This window comes from Chanodichthys erythropterus, chromosome 24, assembly GCF_024489055.1.
Source record: "Chanodichthys erythropterus isolate Z2021 chromosome 24, ASM2448905v1, whole genome shotgun sequence".
Lineage (NCBI taxonomy): Eukaryota > Metazoa > Chordata > Actinopteri > Cypriniformes > Xenocyprididae > Chanodichthys > Chanodichthys erythropterus.
This window is the reverse complement of record NC_090244.1, coordinates 18,117,721-18,143,110: the sequence shown is the minus strand read 5'-3', so window position 1 is coordinate 18,143,110 and position 25,390 is coordinate 18,117,721. Positions and strand designations below refer to the sequence as shown.

Below are 25,390 nucleotides of genomic sequence, written 5' to 3'. Positions count from 1 at the left end.
TACATTTTACAGCAGCCATTTTACAAAATGGCTGCTGTAAGCTATCAATCCACATGTTGTCAGTCATGATATATTCACTAAATCAAGTCATTTAATCCATTTGTATTCTAGTTTTTTTTTTTTTTTATAATTCCCTAACAATAAAGTAGGTCACACCAGTGACTTCAACTAAAAGCTTCATATGAAATTATGATTGTCTAATTAAAATTTCTGATAACTGAAAAGAGATAGTGGACTTTCCATTGGCCTTTCTTCATTGATCTTCAGGAAATAGGACGAAGGAAGTCATGTCATCAGTTAATTCAAAATAAGAGATTTTTGTTAAAGGTAACACCAGTGACACAACACCAGGGGACAACTACATTCATTATATATTTTATAATATATATTTTATAATATGTCATTTACATTATATATTTGATAGTTATCCATACATTATTGTATTTGAAATGGTAGAAAAACTGGTTTCTGACCTCAAAATAAAGCACTCTCCCTCTGTACATGACTGTGGGGACGAGCACTTCTGTGGCGCTTGGAATTATTAAAATTAATTAAAAAACAAATATTGCCACATTGATGGCGTTTCTGTAGAATGACCCTACACTGTAATTAAACATTTAGGTACTGAGTAATATTAAGTAACTACATGTACTTTTATATGATTAGGATTAGGGTTTGGCTTGGTTTTGAGTTAGTTGCATGTAATTATGCATTAATTTATAGTTATTACTATAGTAACGGCATGTAACATATGTAACAATGACACTGTAAAATAAAGTGTTACCTAATTTTATCATTTAGATAGATAGATAGATAGATAGATAGATAGATAGATAGATAGATAGATAGATAGATAGATAGATAGATAGATAGATAGATAGATAGATAGATAGATAGATAGATAGATAGATAGATAGCATACGTGAAAAACAACAACATAAGAAACAGACGTGACTGATATTTTTGGAAACACAATGGCGTCCTCTAGTGTTCATTACGAAGCGCTCTGCGTTTACAGCTGATTGTTATTGTCAAAGTACTTCCGGATGGTAATACAGAGACGCGTCTGCAGCTGAACTGTTCAACTGTTCATTCATAATAACGACAATAGTTTTTAATCATGTACCACCAACCCGTCCTGAAAAACAGACGGACTCTGCTGGAGCGCGCGGAGAAGTTTATCTCCGATATATATTTCACAGACTGCAATCTTAGAGGAAGGTAAGCTAGTGAACTTGTGTACACCATGGTGTACACTGTTTCTCTATTTTTTGGTATTTAATTATTTATGTTTATGCAAATTCACTTAGTGGTTTTCGTGTTAAACGAACTATTTGTACTCAATATGTCTTTAAATAATGAATATTTGTATTTATTTCAGGTAAACGAGTGAAGGGTAATAAAAGACCTTTGAACTTGTTTACTGTAGTTGATGGATGGATTGTTTTTAGCAGTGATTTAAACTCTCTATTTCACTGCAGACTGTTTGGAGACACTCATCCCCTTGAGTCCATCACTGTGTTCCTCTCAGAGAAGCGTATTCCTTATTCAGAGGCCGTCCAGCAAAACTTTCAGCCTTGTAAAGTTGGTGATGCATTCGGACCCACGTAAGTTGCATATATTGTTACTGTCCATAAACTGTACATAGCACTATTGCGTCATCACCGTAAATGTTCCACAGATGGTGGACGTGCTGGTTCAAAGTGGTCTTGAAGATCCCAGACGCCTGGAGAGGGAAGGAGGTCCATTTGCGATGGGAGAGCGATGGAGAGGGAATGGTGTGGCGGAATGACCACCCAGTTCAGGTGTGGAAACACAGGACCGGATCATGATCTCATGAATGGCTTGGCGAACATTTAAGAGTTCATGCATTGTGAATTATTATTTTTCAGGGTTTGACCAAAGAAGGTGAGAAGACCAGTTACATTCTGAGCGAGTGCTTGAAGGACAGTGAACCTCATGGGTTAGTGGAAATCTAACAGCATAGTCTGAGAACTATTATGAATCTGCATCGATTTTCATGTTTTATCTCATATTTCAGCATTACCCTGTATGTGGAACTTGCATGTAATGGACTCTTTGGAGCAGGACAAAGTTCTATGATTGCCGCCCCCGACCCAAACAGGAAGTTCACTCTTCAGAAGGCCGAGCTTGTTGTTTTCAATCGAGATGTGAGGGAGCTTCTCACCGACTTTGAGATGCTTGTGGACATTGTCAAGGTATTTTTACACTGAACTGTGATGCTAAAGTGAGCAATAAAAAAAAAAAAAATACACTTTTTAAAAGGATAGTTCACCCAAAAATGACAAAATCATGTTGTTCCAAAGCAGTTTGAGTTTCTTTCTTCTGTTGAACACAAAAGAAGATATTTTGAACAATATTGGTGGCATACATTGACTTACATGGTATTTTTTCCTACTATAGAAGTCAATGGGTGCCATTAACTGTCTGGTTACCAACATACTTCAAAATATCTTCTTTTGTGTTCAACAGAAGAAACAAACTCATATAGGTTTGGGACAACTTGAGGTTGAGTACATTTTTGGGTGAACTCTCTCTTAAAGGGATAGTTCACCCAAAAATGAAAATTTGATGTTTATCTGCTTACCCCCAGGGCATCCAAGATGTCTTTGATGACTTTGTTTCTTCAGTAGAACACAAATGATGATTTTAAACTCCAACCGTTGTGATCTGCAGTCAAATAATGCATGTCAATGGGAACTTCGTCTATAAGAGTAAAAAAACATGCACAGACAAATCCAAATTAAACCCTGCGGCTCGTGACGACACATTGATGCCCTAAGACACGAAACGATCGGTTTGTGCAAGAAACCAAACAGCATTAGGAAGTAACAGGAAGTGATCGCTCGCACTCATAGACACATATACGCGAGAGATCACTTCCGGCATCAGAGAGTGATTTCTGACTACACTCACCGGGTGCTCAAGGCAGTTGGCCATAGTGGTGTATTAGAGGTAAAAAATGATATAAATACTGTTCGGTTTCTCACACAAACCGATCGTTTCATGTCTTAGGACATCAATGTGTCGTCATGAGCCGCAGGGTTTAATTTGGATTTGTCTGTGCATGTTTTTTTTTACTCTTATAGACGAAGTTCCCATTCACTAGCATTATACGACTGACAGACTGCAACGGTTGGAGTTAAAAATCATCATTTGTGTTCTACTGAAGAAACAAAGTCATCAAAGACATCTTGGATGCGCTGGGGGTAAGCAGATAAACATCAAATCTTCATTTTTGGGTGAACTATCCCTTTAAATACACATTTATGGTCTTATTTATTGCATTTTTGCACAGTTACTAGGAGAAGGAGAGCAGCGTGGATTCCAGGCCTTGTTTACTGCCAATGAGATGGTTAATTTGTGCGATCCAGCCAATCCCGCTTCATTTGCTGCTGCTCGAAGTCTAGCCCAGAAGTTTTTTGCCCAGAAAAATGGGGAAAGCCAACATGTGGTTCATGCCATGGGTCACTGCCATATTGACTCGGGTAATTTACTTTTCTTTTTTTCTTTTTTTATTGTGTAGCTTTTGGCATGTGGAAATATATACTAGCGTCCAAAAGTTTGGGGTCAGATTTTTTTTATTTATTTAAAAAAAAAAAACACTTTATTCAACAGGTTCACATTACATTGATCAAACTGAGATTAAAGACTTTATTTTAAATAAATGCTATTTGTTTTTTTTCTATTTATCAAAGAATTCTGAAAAAAATGTATCACTGCATCCATAAAAATATTAAAGGGTTAACGTTAGTTCACCCAAAAATGAAAATTCTGTTATTAATTACTCACCCTCATGCCGTTTCACACCTGTAAGACTTTCGTTAATCTTCAGAACACAAATTAAGATATTTGAGTTGAAATTCGATGGCTCCGTGAGGCCTCCATAGGGAGCAATGACACTTCCTCTCTCAAGATCCAATAATTTACTAAAAACATATTTAAATCAGTTCATGTGAGTACAGTGGTTCAATATTAATATTATAAAGCGGCGAGAATATTTTTGGTGCGCCAAAAATACAAAATAATGACTTATATAGTGATGGCCGATTTCAAAACACTGCTTCATGAAGCTTCGGAGCGTTATGATTATGAATCAGTGAACCGAATCTGCTGTTCAGAGCGCCAAAGTCACGTGATTTCAGCCGTTGGCAGTTTGACAAGCGATCCGAATCATGATTCGATGAACTGATTCATAACGCTCCGATGCTTCATGAAGCAGTGTTTTGAAATCGGCCATCACTAAATAAGTCGTTATTTTGTTATTTTTGGTGCACCAAAAATATTCTCGTCACTTTATAATATTAATATTGAGCCACTGTACTCACATGAACTGATTTAAATATGTTTTTAGTACCTTTATGGATCTTGAGAGAGGAAATGTCATTGCTCCCTATGGAGGCCTCACAGAGACATCGGATTTCAACTAAGATATCTTAATTTGTGTTCCGAAGATGAAGGAAGGTCTTACGGGTGTGGAACGCCATAACCCTTTAACTGTTTTCAACATTGATAATATGAAATGTGTTTTGAGCATCAAATCAGCATATTAGAATTGTTTCTGAAGGATCATGTGACACTGAGTAATGATGCTGAAAATACAGCTTTACCATCACAGGAATACATTTTAAAATTGCTGTTTTTTTTGGTCAAATAAATGCATTTTTTTCACAAACATTAAAAATCATAGCGACCCTAAACTTTTGAACAGTATTGCACACACCGTAGGAAATGTTAGATCTTGTTGAATGTGTTCAATCTCCTCCTCAGCTTGGTTGTGGCCATATGAAGAGACCATCAGGAAGTGCGCTCGCAGCTGGGTCACTGTGATCAGACTTATGGAGAAGAACCCAGAATTTGTCTTTACATGCTCCCAAGTAAGTTTTTGTTACAGATTTTCTTCCTTTTTAGGCACAGTGAGAAGGAATTGCCTTCACTGTGACCATCAGCCAATGGAAAATGCTAAATAAACATACTAAACGTTGGGATAATTAAAATGTAAGCATGAAAAATTAATATAATTAGCTCAGTACAAAGCAATAGATGTCAATGAAATCCAGTAAAACAGATATGTTTGTGCAGGCACAACAGTTCCAGTGGGTAAAGAGCTGGTATCCGGGCCTGTTCTCAGAGATCAAGCGCTTTGTGGAGAAAGGACAATTTATTCCAGTGGGTGGCACATGGGTAGAGATGGTAGGACACTCAGTTGTGTGTATATTTATTCAGCACATTCTGCTTTGAATTAGTTAAAATGTTTAACAAGCTTTTTTGGCCTGTGTGTCTATGCCAGGATGGTAACTTGCCGTCTGGGGAGTCTATGGTCAGACAGTTTTTATATGGCCAGAACTTCTTCAAGGATGAATTTGGACATTACTGTAAAGAGGTACTTCTGTTTGTCATTCACTCCCCATGACACAATCTAGTTCATTTTCAAGAAAGAAAAACAGTGCATATCTTCTCTCCACCAAGGCTGCGTAGGCCTTGAGAACCTGAAAGGAGGACACATGAGGCTGTATATCTGTCAGACACAACCATGAGATGAGATAAAGAAACAGAGAACAGTGACGAGAGATTCATCTTAATCAACCAAATCTTTTAAAGTGGTCATGACATGAAAAATCAAATTTTCCTTGATCTTTGTACCATGAAAACATCCTGCAATTTTCATAGCTTAAAACGGCTTCATTATAAACAAAGCATTTTATTTTACCAAGCTTCAAAAATAGTTAGTTTGGATGTGGTGGGATCTGACGCTGCATGAGCAAAACATTGATGAATTGTTATGCACAGGGCCTAAAGTTAACACTCGCTAAGTGCCAAATGTAGTATATGAAATGTAGTATATGAAACTGTGTCTGTTTTAGGAATTCTAACAATGCAATGTTGCGAGAACATGAACGTGAACAACGCTCTGTACAGTTGACGGTCAGTGCTGCATCATCACCAAAGTTTAAAGGGTTAGTTCACCCAAAAATGAAAATTCTGTAATGTATTACTCACCCTCATGCCGTTCCACACCCGTAAGACCTTTGTTCATCTTCAGAACACAAATTAAGATATTTTAGTTGAAATCCGATGTCTCCATGAGGCCTCCATAAGGAGCAATGACATTTCCTCTCTCAAGATCCATTAATGTACTAAAAACATATTTAAATCAGTTCATGTGAGTACAATTGTTCAATATTAATATTATAAAGTGACGAGAATATTTTCAGAGCGCCAAAAAAACAAAATAATGACTTATTTAGTGATGGCCGATTTCAAAACACTGCTTCATTAAGCATCGGAGCACAAATTAATCAGTGTATCGAATCATGATTCAGATCGCGTGTCAAACCGCCAACGGCTGAAATCACGTGACTTTGACGCTCCGAAGCGCTGATTCGACACGCTGATTCATTTGTTTTGAAATCGGCCATCACTAAATAAGTCGTTATTTGTTTGTTTTTTTGCCGCACCAAAAATATTCTCGTCGCTTTATAATATTAATATTGAAGCCCTGTACTCACATGAACTGATTTAAATATGTTTTTAGTACATTAATGGATCTTGAGAGAGGAAATGTCATTGCTGGCTATGCAGGCCTCAAGGAGCCATCGGATTTCAACTAAAATATCTTAATTTGTGTTCCGAAGATGAGTGAAGGTGTGGAACGACATGAGGGTGAGTAATTATTGACAGAATTTTCATTTTTGGGTGAACTAACCCTTTAAGCCTTTCCACAGTAAATATACGAGCGCTAGAACACGTGAAAGGCAATGCATTACTTGCGCGTTATATGGGAAGTTCAACATCCGAAACATCGAAAGTGCACGCCCTGAAAGTTGAGCTCTCTTTAATGCCTTCCTGTGCTTGAACGGACAAATTCACACAAAATGATGTCAAAAAAAACGTGTTGTGTCTTAAAGTGACAGCATCCTAATAATCCTGCTGCTGTGCTGTCTGCGTTTTTAATGTTAACCAAACCACAAATGGGAAACATTTTTGTATCTTTGTTGTTTGTATTTATTTGTGCTATTGCTTGTAATTTGATCATATGTTCTTATTACTCACTGTTAAAATGTAGGCTATTAAAATTATATTAATTAATCTAGTAGTTTTAGCTGTGGTATCAAAATTGCAATAGAGGATTGTAAATTTTCTCTAGTATCTAAAATATTGGTGTCTGGCCCTGGTTATGCATCATTACACCACAAGCCCCGCCCACTCGCTTTCAGTCACTCATACCTGTCTGTCCACCTTTTTCCTAATGAGCCTACTGCATTTTTAGATTTTGGGAGGCATGTCCAGTTTGGACATTTAAAATCATAAGGTTGCGCTACAATTTATCCTTATCCGTCAATTTGACTGAAAGAGCTGAAAAAAATGTCCTTCATGTTCTATTTCTGGCATCAGGAGAATAACTTAACGCTTGGTATTTTAATGTGACATGGTGTAATAAGAATATCTATGGCTAAAACTCTTTTCAGTCGTCGCTTTCCTTTCATCCTGATTATTTTCTCTTTTTTCTTCTTTGCATTCCACTATAACAGTTTGACAAAAGACAACAAATACTGTGCAGTTGTGGTCTGCTCTCCCGATATAATTTACGATATGTGACCCTGGACCATAAAACCAGTCATAAGTCGCACGGGTATATTTTTCTGGCAACAGAATTTTTCTTTTATGCCAAAAATCATTAGGTTATTAAGTAAAGATAATGTTCCATGAAGATATTTTGTAAAATTCCTACCATAAGTATATCAAAAATGTATTTTTCTGAGTGGATATGCATTGATAAGGACTTTATTTGGACAACTTTAAAGGCAATTTTCTCAATATATTTTTTGCGCCCTCAGATTCCAGATTTTCAAATAGTTGTATCTCGACCAAATATTGTCCTATCCTAACAAACCATACATCAATGGACAGCCTATTTATTCAGCTGTTGTCCAGGGTCACAAAGACTCTGTTTTCCTCCCCAAATTCTTGCTTGTCTTTCCAAGCTTGTTTTCACATGAATGCTTTAAAATGGAATTGTTTTCCCTTTTCATTTCTATTCCCTATTAGCAGTGTTTATTGGAATGTTTGTAAAGCTGTTAAAAACAATATTTATTGTCTGTCAAAATGAGGAATTCACTTTGAAATATTATCACTTTATGTTACCAGTTAGTGACCATTTTGATTTTAAAGGGTTAGTTCACCCAAAAATTGAAATTCTGTCATTTAGTACTCACCCTAATGCGTTCCCACACCGTAAGACCTTTGTTAATCTTCAGAACACAAATTAAGATAGTTTTGATGAAATCCCATGACTCAGTGAGGCCTGCATAGCCAGCAATGACATTTCCTCTCTCAAGATCCATTAATGTACTAAAAACATATTTAAATCAGTTCATGTGAGTACAGTGGTTCAATATTAATATTATAAAGCAATGAGAATATTTTTTGTACCAAAAAAATAAAAATAAATAACGACTTATATAGTGATGGCCGATTTCAAAACACTGCTTCAGGAAGCTTCGGAGCGTTATGAATCTTTTGTGACGAATCTGCTGTTCAGAGCACCAAAGTCACGTGATTTCAGCAGTTTGGCGGTTTGACACGCGATCTGAATCATGATTCGACACACTGATTCATTATGCTCCGATGCTTCATGAAGCAGTGTTTTGAAATCGGCCATCACTATATAAGTCGTTATTTATTTTTTATTTTTTTTGGCGCACCAAAAATATTCTCGTCTCTTTATAATATTAATATTGAACCACTGTACTCACATGAACTGATTTAAATATCCTATCCTGATATTAAATATTCCTCTCTTGAGAGAGGAAATGCTCCCTATGGAGGCCTCACGGAGCCATCAGATTTCAATAAAAATATCTTAATTTGTGTTCTGAAGATGAACGAAGGTCTTACGGGTGTGGAACAACATGAGGGCGAGTAATAAATGACAGAATTGGGTGAACTAACCCTTTAAGACAGCGTATGTTACTTATATAGCAATATTTAACACATCTGTAATGTGCACAGACAATATAATAATTGTCATCGTGTGAATTTGTAATCATGTAATCAGACCATTTTAAAACATAATATAATTACAAATGTTATTTTTAGAATCTGATTATGTGTTATGTGTCCCACACACAGTTCTGGCTGCCAGACACTTTTGGTTACTCTGCACAGCTGCCTCAGATCATGAAAGGATGTGAAATCTCTCGTTTTCTTACTCAGAAGCTGAGCTGGAACCTTGTTAACACATTTCCGGTATGTGTCTACCACGTCTGTACATATGAAAAATCTTATTTATGGTTGTTTGTGATGCTCAAAATCACATGATTCCTCTTTCCACCAGCATAACACGTTCTTTTGGGAAGGCATTGATGGGACACCGGTTCTCTCTCATTTTCCTCCGGGTAACACCTATGAGATGAAGGGTAAAGTGGAAGATGTAAGTTTTTCATCATGTGACGTTTCACTTGCGAGCTCCCTCTAGTGAACTGTCTGCTCATTTCTCCTTCCTTTGACTCAACATAGCTGATTAATACTGTGAAGAACAACAAGGACAAAGGTCGAGCCAATCACAGCGCAGTCCTGTTTGGTTTTGGAGACGGGGGTGGTGGCCCAACACAGCTAATGCTGGACCGCCTTCAGCGTGTCCGGGATACGGATTGTCTGCCAAAGTCAGTTTCCTTTTCATCTGTCTGAGGGTGTAACATAAACACACCCATTTCCTTTTATTTATACTAGAGTATATGAAAATATAGACATTGTAATGCACTTACCCTGACACATTCATGACGTTAATTTAAAATACTTACCAGAATGGGTTGGCTTTCAGTTATGATGCGAGATTTAATCATTGTGAATATGTCATCTAGGGTTCAGATGTCAAATCCTGATGTCTTTTTCTCTCAGCTGGAATCGGACTCATCCCTTCTGTGCACGTGGGTTGGTGAGCTCTTCCTTGAGCTACATAATGGCACTTACACCACACAAGCAAAGGTGTGTGTCCATTCCCCAAACCTCAAAATAGTGCACTTTCTAACTGCATTAATTTTTATTGTACAGTGTATGATTTGATAAAGAGGTATATAATATATTTATTTTTTTTGATGGTCAGGATTTTGCATTAAAACTAATTTGGTTTTCCTTATTCGTTTTCTGTACTCTCTGTCATAAGAACAAAACTGTCTGGTTTTGGTTACCGTACCTTTAAGACTTTGTGTAAATGACTTCAGTTATGATTGGTGATTGGCTGTTCTCCGCTTACAGGCATAGTTCACAACATTATTCATCAGGGCAGGTCTGCTAAATACGTCATTTAGTTTAAAGGGTTAGTTAACCCAAAAAATGAAAATTCTGTCATTAATTACTCACCCTCATGTCGTTCCACACCCGTAAGACCTTCATTCATCTTCAGAACACAAATTAAGATATTTTTGATGAAATCCGATGGCTCAGTGAGGCCTCCATTGACAGCAAGATAATTAACACTTTCAATGCCCAGAAAGCTACTAAAGACATATTTAAAACAGTTCATGTGACTACAGTGGTTCAACCTTAATGTTATGAAACGATGAGAATACCTTTTGTGCGGCAAAAAAAACAAATAATGACTTAATTCAACAATATCTAGTGATGGGCGATTTCAAAACACTGCTTCATGAAGCTTTACGAATCTTTTGTTTCGAATTAGTGATTCGGAGTGTGTATCAAATTACCAAAGTCACATAATTTCAGTAAACGAGGCTTTGTTACATCATAAGTGTTTCGAAATTTCAATGGTTCACCACTGGGGGGCGTGACTTTGGCAGTTTGATACGCGCTCCGAACCACTGATTCGAAACAAAAGATTCGTAAAGCTTCATGAAGCAGTGTTTTGAAATCACCCATCACTAGATAGTGTTGAATAAAGTAATTATTTGGGTTTTTTTTTTGGTACACAAAAAGTATTCTCATCACTTTATAATAAGGTTGAACCACTGTAGTCACATGATCTGTTTTAAGTACATCTTTAGTAGCTTTCTGGGCATTTAAAGTGTTAATTATCTTGCTGTCAATGCAGGCCTCAATGAGCCAAAGGATTTCATCAAAAATATCTTAATTTGTGTTCTGAAGTTGAATGAAGGTCTAACAGGTGTGGAACGACATGAGGGTGAGTAATTACTGACACAATTTTCATTTTTGGGTGAAATAACGCCAGTTGTACCTTCATCAATACTTTCAATTTCTGATTGACCAGCTTGGTTTTTATTTTTGTTCTTAATCAACTTAGATGGGAAGATTTTTGTTAGATTGTGTAAATCTTAATTTAGCGACAAGGCCATGATATGCCCCCTTTAATTAGTTTTTTTTTTCTGTAGATAAAATTGGGAAACCGCCAATGTGAAGTTCTGCTTCATGACGTTGAGGTGGCTAGCTGTCTGGCTTTGTGTAAAAGGGATAGATTTACATATCCAGCATGCAAACTTCAAGAACTGTGGAGGCGAGTACTCAGGCATCAAATATCCTGATAAGAGCATACCTGAAATCTTAAGTGGCTCTCTACATGTCTTTTTTTTTTTTTTTTTAGATTGCTTCTACTCAATCAGTTCCATGATGTGATTCCTGGCAGCTGTATTGAGATGGTTGTTGAGGATGCTTTACAGTACTATGACGGTAAACCATCTGGCTTTACCACTGTCAGTATATTTTGTTCTAAAGTGCGGTTTTAATATTAGAATTAGTAATGTTAAAGGAATACTTGATGATTCTGCTTTCATCAACACAACCTTGTGTTGTTCCAATTTCGTGTTACTATCTTTCTTCAGTGGAACACAAAAGTTATTTTTCATACAATGAAAGTGAATTGGACTTGTCGGTGTCTATTTTTAACAAAGAAAACCTCAGAAAAGTACCAAAAAAGTAGTCTTTACAATTCCTGCTCTGTATTCCAAGTCTTCTCAATTTATATGATGGCTTTTTGTGGGGGGAAATGTTGAAATTTAGGTAATTATCTGAAATTTGTGATCTTCAGCATGTTCAAACGTGAAGCAGTGTGTGTGGTTAGAAGAACTGTGAGAAGAATCAGAAGCACTTGGCATCTCTGACATCAAACGGCATATACACGGCATATTCACTTATTTTAGATAGATCATTTCTTATCTGATAGGAAGACAATAAGAACACATTTATTTACCTTGCAAAAAACAAACAAACAAACAAAAACCCTTAATTTTTTCCATAGCTGTGTGTATATATATGTCATTATTCACTTCTATTGTATGGAAAACAGATGTGTAAACATTCTGCCTAACATCCGATACTCTCATAAGTTTTTTTTAACAACATGAGGATGAGTAAACAATGACAAACTTCCTGTGTCCGTGGTATGCCTTATTGACTGCATCATCAGATAACCCAAAGAATTTCATGTTTTCAGAGATACGCACCACAGGGTCTAGACTACTTCTTGCTGCTTGTGAATCACTGGGATCCTCTCCTTACAAGGGTGCAGGATCAAGCATGGCTGTGCTGAACACTTTACCCTGGGAGAGAACTGAAGTCGTATCTCTGTCAGGGGAGGGCACTCAAACAAGATTAGGTACTTCCCATAAATAAAACATAACATTGTTCAGATGACCTTCTTTTGGGTAAACCTCAAAAATAACTCCTACTCATATCTAATGACAAGGTAAGATTTTATTAAAGTACAGTAAGGCTCATTGAACCACATCCCCTATTATAGTTTCCACCTTTTTCCACAGCCTTGGTGAGAGTACCTAGCGTGGGCGTAGCTCAAGTCACAGAGATGACTGAGCATATGGATTCTGTCTCTGTCACAATGATGGTACTTGATTCCCTTGGACATTTTATTCCATGATTCTCTTCATCCCACACATTTTCGTCATTCAGTGGGTGCTCTTTGTGATACAGGTCGATGGGACCATTATTATGGAGAATGGCCTTTTGAAGGCCACAGTTGATCAAACGGGTCGACTAATGTCCCTGCTTTTAGTCCAAACAAACAGGTGAGTCACAATAAAGGCCTTCAAGCAGAGTGTACAATCTTATAGGGTTGTTTATAGAACTTACTGTAAGCAACTATGTTATGACTTCAGGGAAACCATTTCTGAGGGTTGCTCTGGGAATCAGTTTGCTTTGTTTGACGATGTGCCTCTGTATTGGGACGCTTGGGATGTGATGGACTACCACCTTCAGACAAGGTGAGCAAGTTTCTTGTGATGTCACTAGGGGGGGATCGGATTCTGACCCAAGTATTATCCCATCTTTGAACTCCATGTGAACCCAAGTTAATGTCATACCTTGATGCAAATAAGTCTACTTTCCTAGGAAGCCTGTAATTGAGCTTGTCGAGCCTGCCAAGATAGTGAGATCTAAGGGGCTTCAGGGCAGCGTTTCCTTCTCGCTAAGGATCAGTGGAAACAGCATTATAAGACAGGAGATTATTCTGGATGCTTGCTGCCCCTATATCAAATTCAACACACAGGTGAAGGAAGATTAATTACTACTAAGTTTGTCATCTTGTGCTTGATATTTAATCACCCAACTGCTCAAGAAACTCTGTGAAGCGTAATGGATATCTTGTTTCCAGGTGGACTGGGAAGAGGCACACAAGTTTCTGAAGGTGGAGTTCCCTGTGCAGGTGCGCAGCCCAAACGCTACCTACGAGATACAATTTGGACACTTGCAGAGGCCCACTCATAGAAACACCTCCTGGGATTGGGCTCGCTTTGAGGTACTGCAAACTTGGTTTAATTTCAGGTCATAGAAGTATAGCTCCTATGTTTCTGAATGGCTAAAGACCTATCCTAAATGCTGCCTTAAATCCTTGCAGTCCTCCTCAAGTGTCCACATTCTGGTGACGTTGCAGTAGTAGATTGTCGAGTAGTAATCTGCCGTGAAGCTGGGGGCTTGGTGAAAGGGCACAACGAGGGAGCATTGTGGCTAATAAGAAACATAAAATTATAAATGCGACACCTTACAATCATGTTGGCCTCATGAACCTCATACAAGATGCCCAAGTTCACACCTGGTATTAAGATGCATTTTGGTCGATCTGATCACAAGTGGATGAGGGAGACACATACCCGTTTACACCTTTGTCAACTTTCAACTACTTCTATCCAGATTTCTTTGAGGGTAGGGTCTATGGGCGGGTAAATGTATGGGCTTTTTCAGATGTTTAGATGTAATGGAAGAACAAAGCTCAAGAAATTGACATATGAAGCAATCAGAGATGACAAAAAAACATACGGAAAGCATCAGCTTTCGTTTCTGCTCTGGCAGCCACAAGACCAGCTGAACGCTGTGAGTGAGTGAAAGAAATCCGGAATGGTGCGAGAACATTGTGCTTGGTACAGTTTTCTTCTTCAAACCAAACTTGGGTCTTCAGTCGACCAAGTTTAGATCCCATCTGGTTAGTGCGCTTCCAATAATGTTTACGCGTTAGGTCAGTCGGTGGAGGAGAGTCAAATGCGTTTTCGACTACCGCTGGAAGTGGTCGAAAGTGGACAAGCTCAAAATGTTTTGGACTCCTTTTACGTCCAGTATTTAGCATCGTCCACTTGTAATCCGATCAACAAAAATGCTTCTTAAAGGGTTAGTTCACCCAAAAATTAAAATGCTGTCATTAATTACTCACCCTCATGTCGTTCCACACCCGTAAGACCTTCGTTCATCTTCAGAACACAAATTAAGATATTTTAGTTGAAATCCAATGGCTCAGTGAGGCCTGCATAGGGAGCAATGACATTTCCTCTCTCAAGATCCATAAAGGTACTAAAAACATATTTAAATGAGTTCATGTGAGTACAGTGGTTCAATATTAATATTATAAAGCGAAGAGAATATTTTTGGTCTGCCAAAAAAAACTAAATATAGATTTCAAAACACTGCTTCAGGAAGCATCGGAGCACAAATTAATCAGTGTACCGAATCATTCGGATTCGGTGATTCGGATTGCGTGTCAAACTGCCAGACGGCTGAAATCATGTGATTTTGGCGCTCCGAACAGATGATTCGACACAATGATTCATTACGCTCCGAAGCTTCCTGAAGCAGTGTTTTGAAATCGGCCATCACTTTATAAGTCATTATTCTTTTTTTTTGCCGCACCAAAAATATTCTTGTCACTTTATAATATTAATATTGAACCACTGTACTCACATGAACTGATTTAAATATGTTTTTAGTACATTAATGGATCTTGAGAGAGGAAGTGTCATTGCTCCCTATGAAGGCCTCATTGAGCCATCGGATTTTATCAAAAATATCTTAATTTGTGTTCTGAAGATGAACGAAGGTCTTACAGGTGTGGAACGGCATGAGGGTGAGTAATTAATGACAGAATTTTAATTTTCATACCAGATGTAAACAGGGTTTATCAAGTACTTTGTTTGGGAAGTGTCTTTGCCAAGTGTACATTTCCGTAAACTGTTCAAGCACCAGTAAAATCAACCAAAAATGATGTTGTAAACCTTGAATCTTTAGCTCAAATCAGGCTAAAAACTGCCTTTTTTTGGTTGGTCCAATGAATGCACATGCATGTTCAAAAAAAAAAAGGACCATGTCATTGCAAATGGGTTGACTGGCTCTTTTAATTTGAAAGTAGGACTTCGCTTCCTACAAACCCATGGGTTTCTCAGCAGCTGCCATGCCTCCTCTTTATAATGTCTGTGGTTTCATGTTCTTTACGGGAACTTTATGTAATGTATGAACTCGTTTATTTAATAGGTGTGGGGACACAAATGGGCTGATCTGTCTGAGCATGGCTTTGGCGTGGCTCTTCTTAATGACTCCAAATATGGCTACTCAATCCATGAAAACATCATGACCTTGTCCCTGTGAGCTACCCATGAAAAATTAACACAGCAGTGTTTTTCCCACACAAGTACAGACCGGTCATTAAAATGTTTTGCTAACACCACAGATTTTTTCCACAGATTGCGGGCTCCAAAAGCGCCAGATGCCAATGCAGATATGGGGTGTCATAATTTTACCTACGCATTGATGCCACATACAGGTTGGTGCATATCAAATCTAAACCATTATAAATCATTTCCAGACAACTATGAATAAAATCATTGTGTCTGAAAAGGCCCCTTCCAGGAAGCTTCAGTTATCCAGTATGCCTACAACCTGAACTTCCCACTCCGTGTCTATCATGGGGTCATTTCTGAACCATGGAGTGCGTTCTCTGTAAATTCGCCTGCTGTCATACTGGAGACCATTAAACAGGTGCCCATTCATGAAATATCTGACAGTAACCTTTCCTATCAGATTGTGCCCACTGTGTCAGCACGAACTCAGTTTCCTTTTTTCTCAAAGGCGGAAAGAAGAGAGAATGCCCTTCTTATTCGCCTCTATGAGTCTCACGGAAGCAGTGTGACTGCGACTTTGTCAGCTTCCCTTCCATTGAAAGAAGCCTGGCAGTGAGTACACAATGAATACAAATGTTCTGTTGTTGTATTGTCAAGAATATTAACCCATAACTTAATTTCTTTACAGCTGTGATCTCCTGGAGCGTCCTGATTCCAGTATTTCTGTGTCAAAGACCACCTCTGGAATATCCTTAACGTTCAAACCCTTTCAGATCAGATCTGTCCTCTTAATTATACAGTGAACCATTTAAATCCATATCAGTTATGATGCAGGTACTTAAATCTCGTTTTAAGTCTCTGAGTAGCTGCTGTCACTTTTGGAAAATTTGTGTTTGATACGCAAACGTTTAAATGCTGGAATGAAGTTTTTTCACATGAGCTTAATTTTTTTGTAAAAATAAATTTCAGTGTAAGATTCATAATAAATTACTTGTTACTGTTTTTATTTTGTAAGTCCCGCCAATCGGCCCAACAACGATTTCCCACAGGTTTCTTGCACGCTCTGTCTTTTCAGCATGGCAAAGTAATTTAATTCCAATAAACTGTTATCTTACTCCACTTTATAGTAGTCATTTGTATAATAGTTTAGCTACACATTTGATTATTCTACTTAACTCTTTATTTAAATTTCATCCCGATTCCTATAATGCTTTGAGTCGGCCGGGTTTACGATCTCATAGTCACAAACTTGTAAGTCTTGGTCATTAGACTGAGGCAATGACTAATATCCTAGAGGCCATACCCATTTTGTTCATTTTAGAATACATTATTTAGTCCCTATACATCTGAACACATTGAGGTCATGACCATTACCATAGAAATAAGCTGACAAACTTAAAGGTGCCCTAGAACTTTTTTTAAAAGATGTAATATAAGTCTAAGGTGTCCCCTGAATGTGTCTGTGAAGTTTCAGCTCAAAATACCCCATAGATGTTTTTTAATTCATTTTTTTAACTGCCTATTTTGGGGCATAATTAAAAATGAGCCGATTCAGGGTGTGTGGCCCTTTAAATCTGGTGCTCCACGCCCCAAGAGCTCGTGCTTGCCTTAAGCAACATAAAAGTTCAAACAGCTAATATAACCCTCAAAATGGATCTTTACAAAGTGTTCATCATGCATACATCGATTCCTGTGAGTATGGTATTTATTTGGATGTTTACATTTGATTCTGAACGAGTTTGATAGTAGCTAATGGCTAATGCTACACTGTTGGAGAGATTTATAAAGAATGAAGTTGTGTTTATGAATTATACAGACTGCAAGTGTTTAATAATGAAAATAGCGACGGCTCTTGTCTCCGTGAATGCAGTAAGAAATGATGGTAACTTTAACCACATTTAACAGTACATTAGCAACATGCTAACGGAACATTTAGAAAGACAATTTACAAATATCACTAAAAATATCATGATATCATGGATCATGTCAGTTATTATTGCTCCATCTGCCATTTTATTGCTATTGTCCTTGCTTGCTTACCTAGTCTGATGATTCAGCAGTGCACATCCAGACGTTCTGCCCTTGTTTAATGCTTAATACTGGCTGCCCTTGTGTAATGCCTCAATCATGGGCTGGCATATGCAAATATTGGGGCGTACACCCCGACTGTTACGTAACAGTCGGTGTTATGTTGAGATTGAAGGAGGAAACAATGGAGTTTGAGACTCACTGTATGTCATTTCCATGTACTGAACTCTTGTTATTCAACTATGCCGAGGTAAATTCAATTTTTGAATCTAGGGCACCTTTAACTTCCTCTAGGAGTAACTTTATATAACCATGCCGTGGTTCCCCACATACACTTAGTTAGAATAATATTACAATAATCAGAGGTTGAGGCTCACCCTATTTAGTACCATGCCTATTACATAAACAATTCAAAGATAATTGATACAAAACATCAAAACATCAGAAAGATACATAATGTCTGAAGGACATACAGCATTATGGGCCATTCTGCCTACAGAATCGCGCCCTGAGCCCTTTGCAGCATCTCTTTAAATATCAGACCAAGACAGAAACCTCCTCCAAAGAAGACATGAGTTAACAATAGGAATTTGCATTAATCAAGGTCCCAGACTTGAGTAGTTGGAATGGGTGGTCCATTACAGTATTTTCCTGATTCATCTCCTTATAAAAAATTATTCAGATTTGAATCAGATCATCTGGAACTGCCTCGTCTTGTTCCACTACTTTTCCGCTGTGGCTTTGCTGTAAAAGAATCCAGAGAAAGACTAAATCAGCTACACAAGACACAACAACTCTCTCAGCACAGTCAGCTTCTGTTTTAAAAGGTCAAGACTGAATTTATACCTTTTGTTGCACTTTTCCTGCAGGTGACGGAATTCCTTTTAGTTTTAATCGCCACACGTTGGCCTTTGATTTTGCTAGATCCAGTCCTTGGAGGAACTTTAAAAAAGGACAATATTGCAGTGAAATCATGATCTGAACACTAATAACACTGAAAGTAGACACAAATGCTGAATGTAAGATTCTAACCTTTTGAGCTTCTCTTTCCTTGTTCTTTCGACTTTTTGTTCTCATCTGCAGGTTCTGTACTGACCCTTTTTGTGACTTTTTTCTGCCTTTTTGAACCACTTTGTGCTTTGGAGGTTGTACTTTCTTTCTTTACCTTTATGTTGTCCTTTTTCGTGGCAGGCTTTTTTATTTCAGTGCTGTCGGTGCGTGTCTTTTTGGCTTTCTAGAGTAAAGCAGATGTTGTTTAAAGTTCTTGTTTCTGTTCATGAACCCAATTGTCATAAAAAAAAAAAAATTCCTTTCCGCTTTGAATCAGTATATTCGTGATCTTTCTGTATTTTCCACTTCATTCACAGGACAGAATATTCCCCTTTTGCTGGTGCATAGCCATTTTCACCTTAATATATAATAAAAAATCAGAAGCATGAACACCAATGTGATGTGTATGCACTAGCACCATACACAGCTGCAGGGGCGGACTGGCCATCTGTGTGATCTGGAGAATCACCAGTCCGTCCCTGCACAGCTGTGCAAAATAGCAGTTGATAAATGAAGACATCACAATTAGTTGCAGAGTAAACCAACCCAATTTCACCACCTCGAAGGGAACATTGTGACACAAAGAAAGGAGGTCTGGGATCTCAACCTTCACTCCCTTCTTACCAGCTCTATCTGTTGTCTGAATGAAACAGAAAAAAGCCATTGTTTAAGCCAAACAAAGTGCCTATTAATACACTAACAGTAGGGTCAGATTTTTCACTTCTAAAACTGTAATTACCTTTTTGATCTCCTTTTTATCCTCTTCTTTCAGCTCAATTCCCTCTAGAACCATCCGTGCCTTCGTAAATGGGGGGATTTGTAATCTGAAAAGGATGTGTGGAGAAAACAATCGTTTCCTTTTTCTCATAATCAGATTTAGATTGGCATGACAGTAGGCTTTTGTGTACAATTAAATAAAGTAATGGGGGATTTTTCAACTAGATATTGTGGTTTTATTCTCAAAGTTGAGATGCAGTTTATTTCGAACACTGGAAAGTGAGTTACCTGAACAAAATCTCTGCTCGAAGATAGTTCCCAATCCCGTTGAAATACTTCTGATTTAAGAGCGCCTCACAGATGGGTTTGTCAAATGCCTTGTCAGACAGATTTGAAAGAACATTCTCCCTGAAATATTTAAACACATACCAAGTTATCAACCCAGAGCATCATAAACTGGCACCTTTCTAGTAATCGCTTCTCCACTGGCAGTAGCATCAAACTACTGAACCAGTGTCATGTTGTTTGCTCAATATGAACCTTATACCTGCCAGTTTCCATGATGTAACTACGTGAGTGCCCATTAACAGAGATTAATTGAGTTGTACACCATAATGTCAAAGACACATAATAAACTATGCTTGGCAGAAAATAATGTTTCGTCTAGGGCTGGGTTGAAAATAACGATTTCTCGATTTTAATTGTTTCTTATCTTGATGAACCAATATCGATTCTTGAATCCCAAGAATCCCATCTTATGAACAAAACTTAACTAAACATTATTTGTAATGCACCTCCCATCCAAATCAAAATAATCTTTGTGCTTTGTTAGTCTCGGCTTTCAAATTCTATCAATTTTATTATGAAAATCAAACGATAAATATCGCTCTTTAATGTGGCGCGACAGATTGCTGTAGGGAAGCAGCAGCACGGATCAAGCGCATGTCCATTCCTCTTACTACTAGTTATAGCACAAAATAAAAATGAATGAACATCAGAAGGTATGTTGAAAGATACAGTACAACTTACCGAAATATATCATATCTCATGTAAATCACTCAACCTGTGTTTCAATTACGGAAATAGGCCAAAAAAAAAAAACAGCTTGTAAACAATGTCACGTAACTTGACTCTAGAGAGGAGCATTTTGTTAATATATGCATAAAAACAATTAAAAAAAAAAAAACAATTATAAAAAATTATAAAATTACAATTATAAAAAATATATGCATAAAAACCATTTTTATGACAGCATCCATTTATTTGTTAAATTGGAGTAGAAACACAATTACGTCATTAAAAAGTTATTATTATAAAAACTCCCTTATGTGCAATTTAAAAGTTTGTATACAGATCAGTTGTTGATTTTAACCCTTTATATGTACCAACTTACAGGGTTTACTGCATTAGTTGAGAGATTTTTTTTTTTCCTCGAGAAAAACTGACAAGTACGATTCACGATACTAGTTTCACGATACAATTTTCTCAATTTTTTTTTATGAAATTTAAGACAAATTATAAATGAAAAGGTGTTTATTATTTCTAAGACAATATGCTGCATATTTCTTTGTGAAATTAAAATTTTTTGGGTTAAAAACAGTGCTGTGTACCTAAATTTTTTTACAGTCTACTAATTTCTGTTAAATATTTAATGTGTACAATAAGATTAATTAACAAGATTAATTTTGTTATAACAAAATTTTAAACACTCTCTAATGTATCCAGTGATAAACAGAGCAGTGTTACCTCAGTCATGAGCGGAAAAGCGGAAGCAGCGCCAGCGACTGTGTCATAATAAAAGTCCCGCTGCTCGTGAGGCGTGTGTTGCGCAATCACTCCAGCGTCCTCGTTCAGCTCCCACAACACTCAGTCCTGCTCTGCTTCATACTACAGTAAAGGCCTTTGCACACTGAGTGCGAAATTTTCACATGCGTTTTTTCGTATTCGCAATCCTATAAATTCGTCACGCACAGAGACGTTGCGTTGCGAAAAAATTGCAAAACAAATTGCAAAACAATACAAAATGAAGTCTTCAAGCTGTGAGCATGATTAGTTGTCTCCTCTCTTCTTAAGAAGAGAAAAAGAAAGGAAATATTGGGTCCATTCAATCCCCAGATTGCATAGAGAGAAAGGAGAATTCACCTCATCAGGGAGCTGTGGGATTATCCGAGCGTTTCAAAGTTTACTTCAGGATGTCAGTGGCTCTGTTTGATGCTTTACTACTGGCACATTCTGTCTTTATATTCGGTCTCTTTGTATTCCTCACGTTGTTTGTCATTCAGTGCTGCTGTTTTGTGCTGTAGACGACATGGATCAACTTGTCAGATGGCATTCTGGATTTTTGCGTTCGCGTACGGTGGCTCTGAATTGTCAAAACGTCTCTCAAAATGCGTGCCACGGATGCGAAAAATGCAGAAAATCAAACCTGATCCGAATATTTTTTTGACGGACGAAAGTTTCGGAGGCAGTGTGCAAACGTGATTGACAAAACGTGAGGTCGAATTTATTTTTTAACGTGCGAAAGTTTCGCATGCGAATTTCGGACTCAGTGTGCAATGACCTTAACGTTAATAATCGCATCCATGAACATGATTTCTTCCCGAGTTCTTTTCCACCGGCTGTGAGGTGAAGACATGTCCCAAGATTCCACGCTCAAACTTCATCATCAAGCTAAACCTTTGTTTTGAATAGGCCTCTAGCGGACAGAAAATCGTACACATTGCACCTTTAAGTAGAAGCGCTACAATTTTAAAATAGTCTTTTTTTAGTTACATAGCGACCACTGAACAGACATTTAGAAGTGTATTTTAAAATGCAAAGTATTAAAAATAAAAAAAATCTCTGTGAACTTGCATTTTTTGCAAGACTATAGGTGTGTCCCATCAAGTAATCAAAAGTTCTACACACACTTCCAATCTTCATGCCTACTTAAACACTTGGGCCAAATACAGCAAATACATCATGCAAGTAGACAAGTGGTCAAGTGCAAAGACTACAAGTGTGGGTATTTGGACAGGGCACAAATTGTCCATCATGCACACTTCAGAATCTCTGCAGAAGTTGTAGGACATCCAGGTACTTTTTGCCTACTCTTTTATAAGTAGACTACTATGAATTCGGACATTCTTTTTTCTCTCTCTCTCTCTCTCTCTTTTTCTCCATCTTTGTGCTAATAGGAGAAATTATTTATCAACAGGTATTTGTGTCTGTAATTCTTAAAAACAAGGGACACCAAAGTGGACTAACCTGGACTGCTAGTTCTGAATGGTACACATGGAAAGCATCTGTCAAGCGTTCTGTGCTAGTTTACAAACCTTTCCTGATGTTGAACGATGCTGTTATGAATGTCTGCTGTAGTAGGCTACATGCACGCGTTTAGATGCTGCATGCAAAGTTCATGTGCTCCAAAATAGCAAGTAAGATCACGTTCAGTAAATCGTTTGTTAAATTCAATAAGTTGTGCACCAACTCACCTTTGCTTCTGATATATACGTTTCTGATATAATTTTACGTTATGAAACGGGCACGGGAGGATCATGGGAGTTGTAGTTTATTTTTAATTTTATTTTTAAGTTGTAGGTTTTTTTTTTGTTTTTTTTTTCCAACTATGAGCCTATGGACAGTTTGAGTACTTACCTTAAACGCCAACCTCTCAAATTAAATACTTCATAGGTGTAATTTGCCGGTGGGATATTTTTGACAGGGTCTATTGTCCCCAACACTTTTTGAAACATCTCGCGGCACAGGGGTGCATCTTACACCAAATAAACATCTTTAGTTGATTAGCAATTCGCTCGTTTGTGTTAAATAATAGGCTATCTGGAGCTGGGATGTGCTGTTTTTATCTTGGCCAACTGAAAAGTATGAACATGAAAAGTATGAGCATGTACAGCACTCAGTACTTAGTCGGGGCTCCTTTTGCCTGAATTACTGCAGCAATGCGGCGTGGCATGGAGTCGATCTGTCTGTGGCACTGCTCAGGTGTTATGAGAGCCCAGGTTGCTCTGATAGTGGCCTTCAGCTCTTCTGCATTGTTGGGTCTGGCATATCGCATCTTCCTCTTCACAATACCCATTAAATTTTCTTTGGAGTTAAGGTCAAGCGAGTTTGCTGGCCAATTAAGAACAGGGATACCATGGTCCTTAAACCAGGTACTGGTAGCTTTGGCACTGTGTGCAGGTGCCAAGTCCTGTTGGAAAATGAAATCTGCATCTCCATAAATTTGGTCAGCAGCAGGAAGCATGAAGTGCTCTAAAACTTCCTGGTATTCGGCTGCGTTGACCTTGGACCTCAGAAAACACAGTGGACCAACACCAGCAGATGTCATGGCACCCCAAACCATCACTGACTGTGGAAACTTTACACTGGACCTCAAGCAACATGGATTGTGTGCCTCTCCTCTCTTCCTCCAGACTCTGGGACCCTGATTTCCAAAGGAAATGCAAAATTTACTTTCATCAGAGAACATAACTTTGGACCACTCAGCAGCAGTCCAGTCCTTTTTGTCTTTAGACGCTTTTGACGCTGTCTGTTGTTCAAGAGTGGCTTGACACAAGGAATGCGACAGCTGAAACCCATGTCTTGCATACATCTGTGCGTAGTGGTTCTTGAAGCACTGACTCCAGCTGCAGTCCACTCTTTGTGAATCTCCCCCACATTTTTGAATGGGTTTTGTTTCACAATCCTCTCCAGGGTGCGGTTATCCTTATTGCTTGTACACTTTTTTTTCTACCACATCTTTTCCTTCCCTTCGCCTCTCTATTAATGTGCTTGGACACAGAGCTCTGCGAACAGCCAGCCTCATTTGCAATGACCTTTTGTGTCTTGCCCTCTTTGTGCAAGGTGTCAATGGTCGTCTTTTGGACAACTGTCAAGTCAGCAGTCTTCTCCATGATTGCGTAGCCTACAGAACTAGACTGAGAGACCATTTAAAGGCCTTTGCAGGTGTTTTGAGTTAATTAGCTGATTAGAGTGTGGCACCAGGTGTCTTCAAATATTGAACCTTTTCACAATATTCTAATTTTCTGAGATACTGAATTTGGGATTTTCCTTAGTTGTCAGTTATAATTATCAAAATTAAAAGAAATAAACATTTGAAATATATCCGTCTGTGTGTAATGAATGAATATAATATACAAGTTTCACTTTTTGAATGGAATTAGTGAAATAAATCAACTTTTTGATGATATTCTAATTGTATGACTAGAACCTGTACATGAGGTGAGATGAGCTTTTGGTTCTCTGGGTGACACTGGTCAACAAGTGACCAAATTAGGTTTCGAGTGACATCTGATCCAAAAAGAAATCAATAAAAAAAAAACATAAATCTGATTGAGAAACATTGCTCAAAAAGTTGTCCATAACCCATATTAACCCATAGTAACCCATAACTTACTTTCTTTACAGCTGTGATCTCCTGGAGCGTCCTGATTCCAGTATTTCTGTGTCAAAGACCACCTCTGGAATATCCTTAATGTTCAAACCCTTTCAGATCAGATCTGTCCTCTTAATTATACAGTGAACCGTTTAAATCCATATCAGTTATGATGCAGGTACTTAAATCTCATTTTTAAGTCTCTGAGTAGCTGCTGCCACTTTTGGAAAATTTGTGTTTGATGATAAACATACATATTTTCACCTTTTTAAATGCTTGAATGAAGCTTTTTCACATGAGCTTACTTTTTTGTAAAAAATAAATTTCAGTGTAAGATTTACAATGTATTTCTTGTTTCTGTTTTATTTCCTCTCAACACTCTTACTCTGTAAGT

General features: G+C 37.8%; 1 protein-coding gene and 1 pseudogene across 1 annotated transcript; one reads left to right on the top strand and one right to left on the bottom strand.

Moving 5' to 3' along the window:
* The first annotated feature begins 1,047 nt into the window (after window positions 1-1,047).
* Window positions 1,048-25,149, top strand: man2c1 (mannosidase, alpha, class 2C, member 1). Its single transcript, XM_067379271.1, has 27 exons — window positions 1,048-1,221; window positions 1,482-1,607; window positions 1,682-1,805; window positions 1,893-1,963; window positions 2,042-2,219; window positions 3,320-3,509; window positions 4,792-4,898; window positions 5,104-5,214; window positions 5,312-5,404; window positions 9,154-9,270; window positions 9,359-9,454; window positions 9,541-9,686; window positions 9,885-10,008; window positions 11,370-11,491; window positions 11,579-11,664; window positions 12,428-12,589; window positions 12,753-12,835; window positions 12,922-13,016; window positions 13,107-13,211; window positions 13,339-13,495; window positions 13,601-13,744; window positions 15,742-15,851; window positions 15,951-16,030; window positions 16,106-16,245; window positions 16,336-16,439; window positions 16,516-18,682; window positions 25,029-25,149. The coding sequence occupies exons 1-26, from the start codon at window positions 1,121-1,123 to the stop codon at window positions 16,628-16,630; spliced, it is 3,087 nt and encodes a 1,028-aa protein (XP_067235372.1). The 5' UTR covers window positions 1,048-1,120; the 3' UTR covers window positions 16,631-18,682; window positions 25,029-25,149.
* Window positions 18,550-20,059, bottom strand: LOC137014795 (endonuclease 8-like 1; annotated as a pseudogene).
* Window positions 25,150-25,390: the final 241 nt, after the last annotated feature.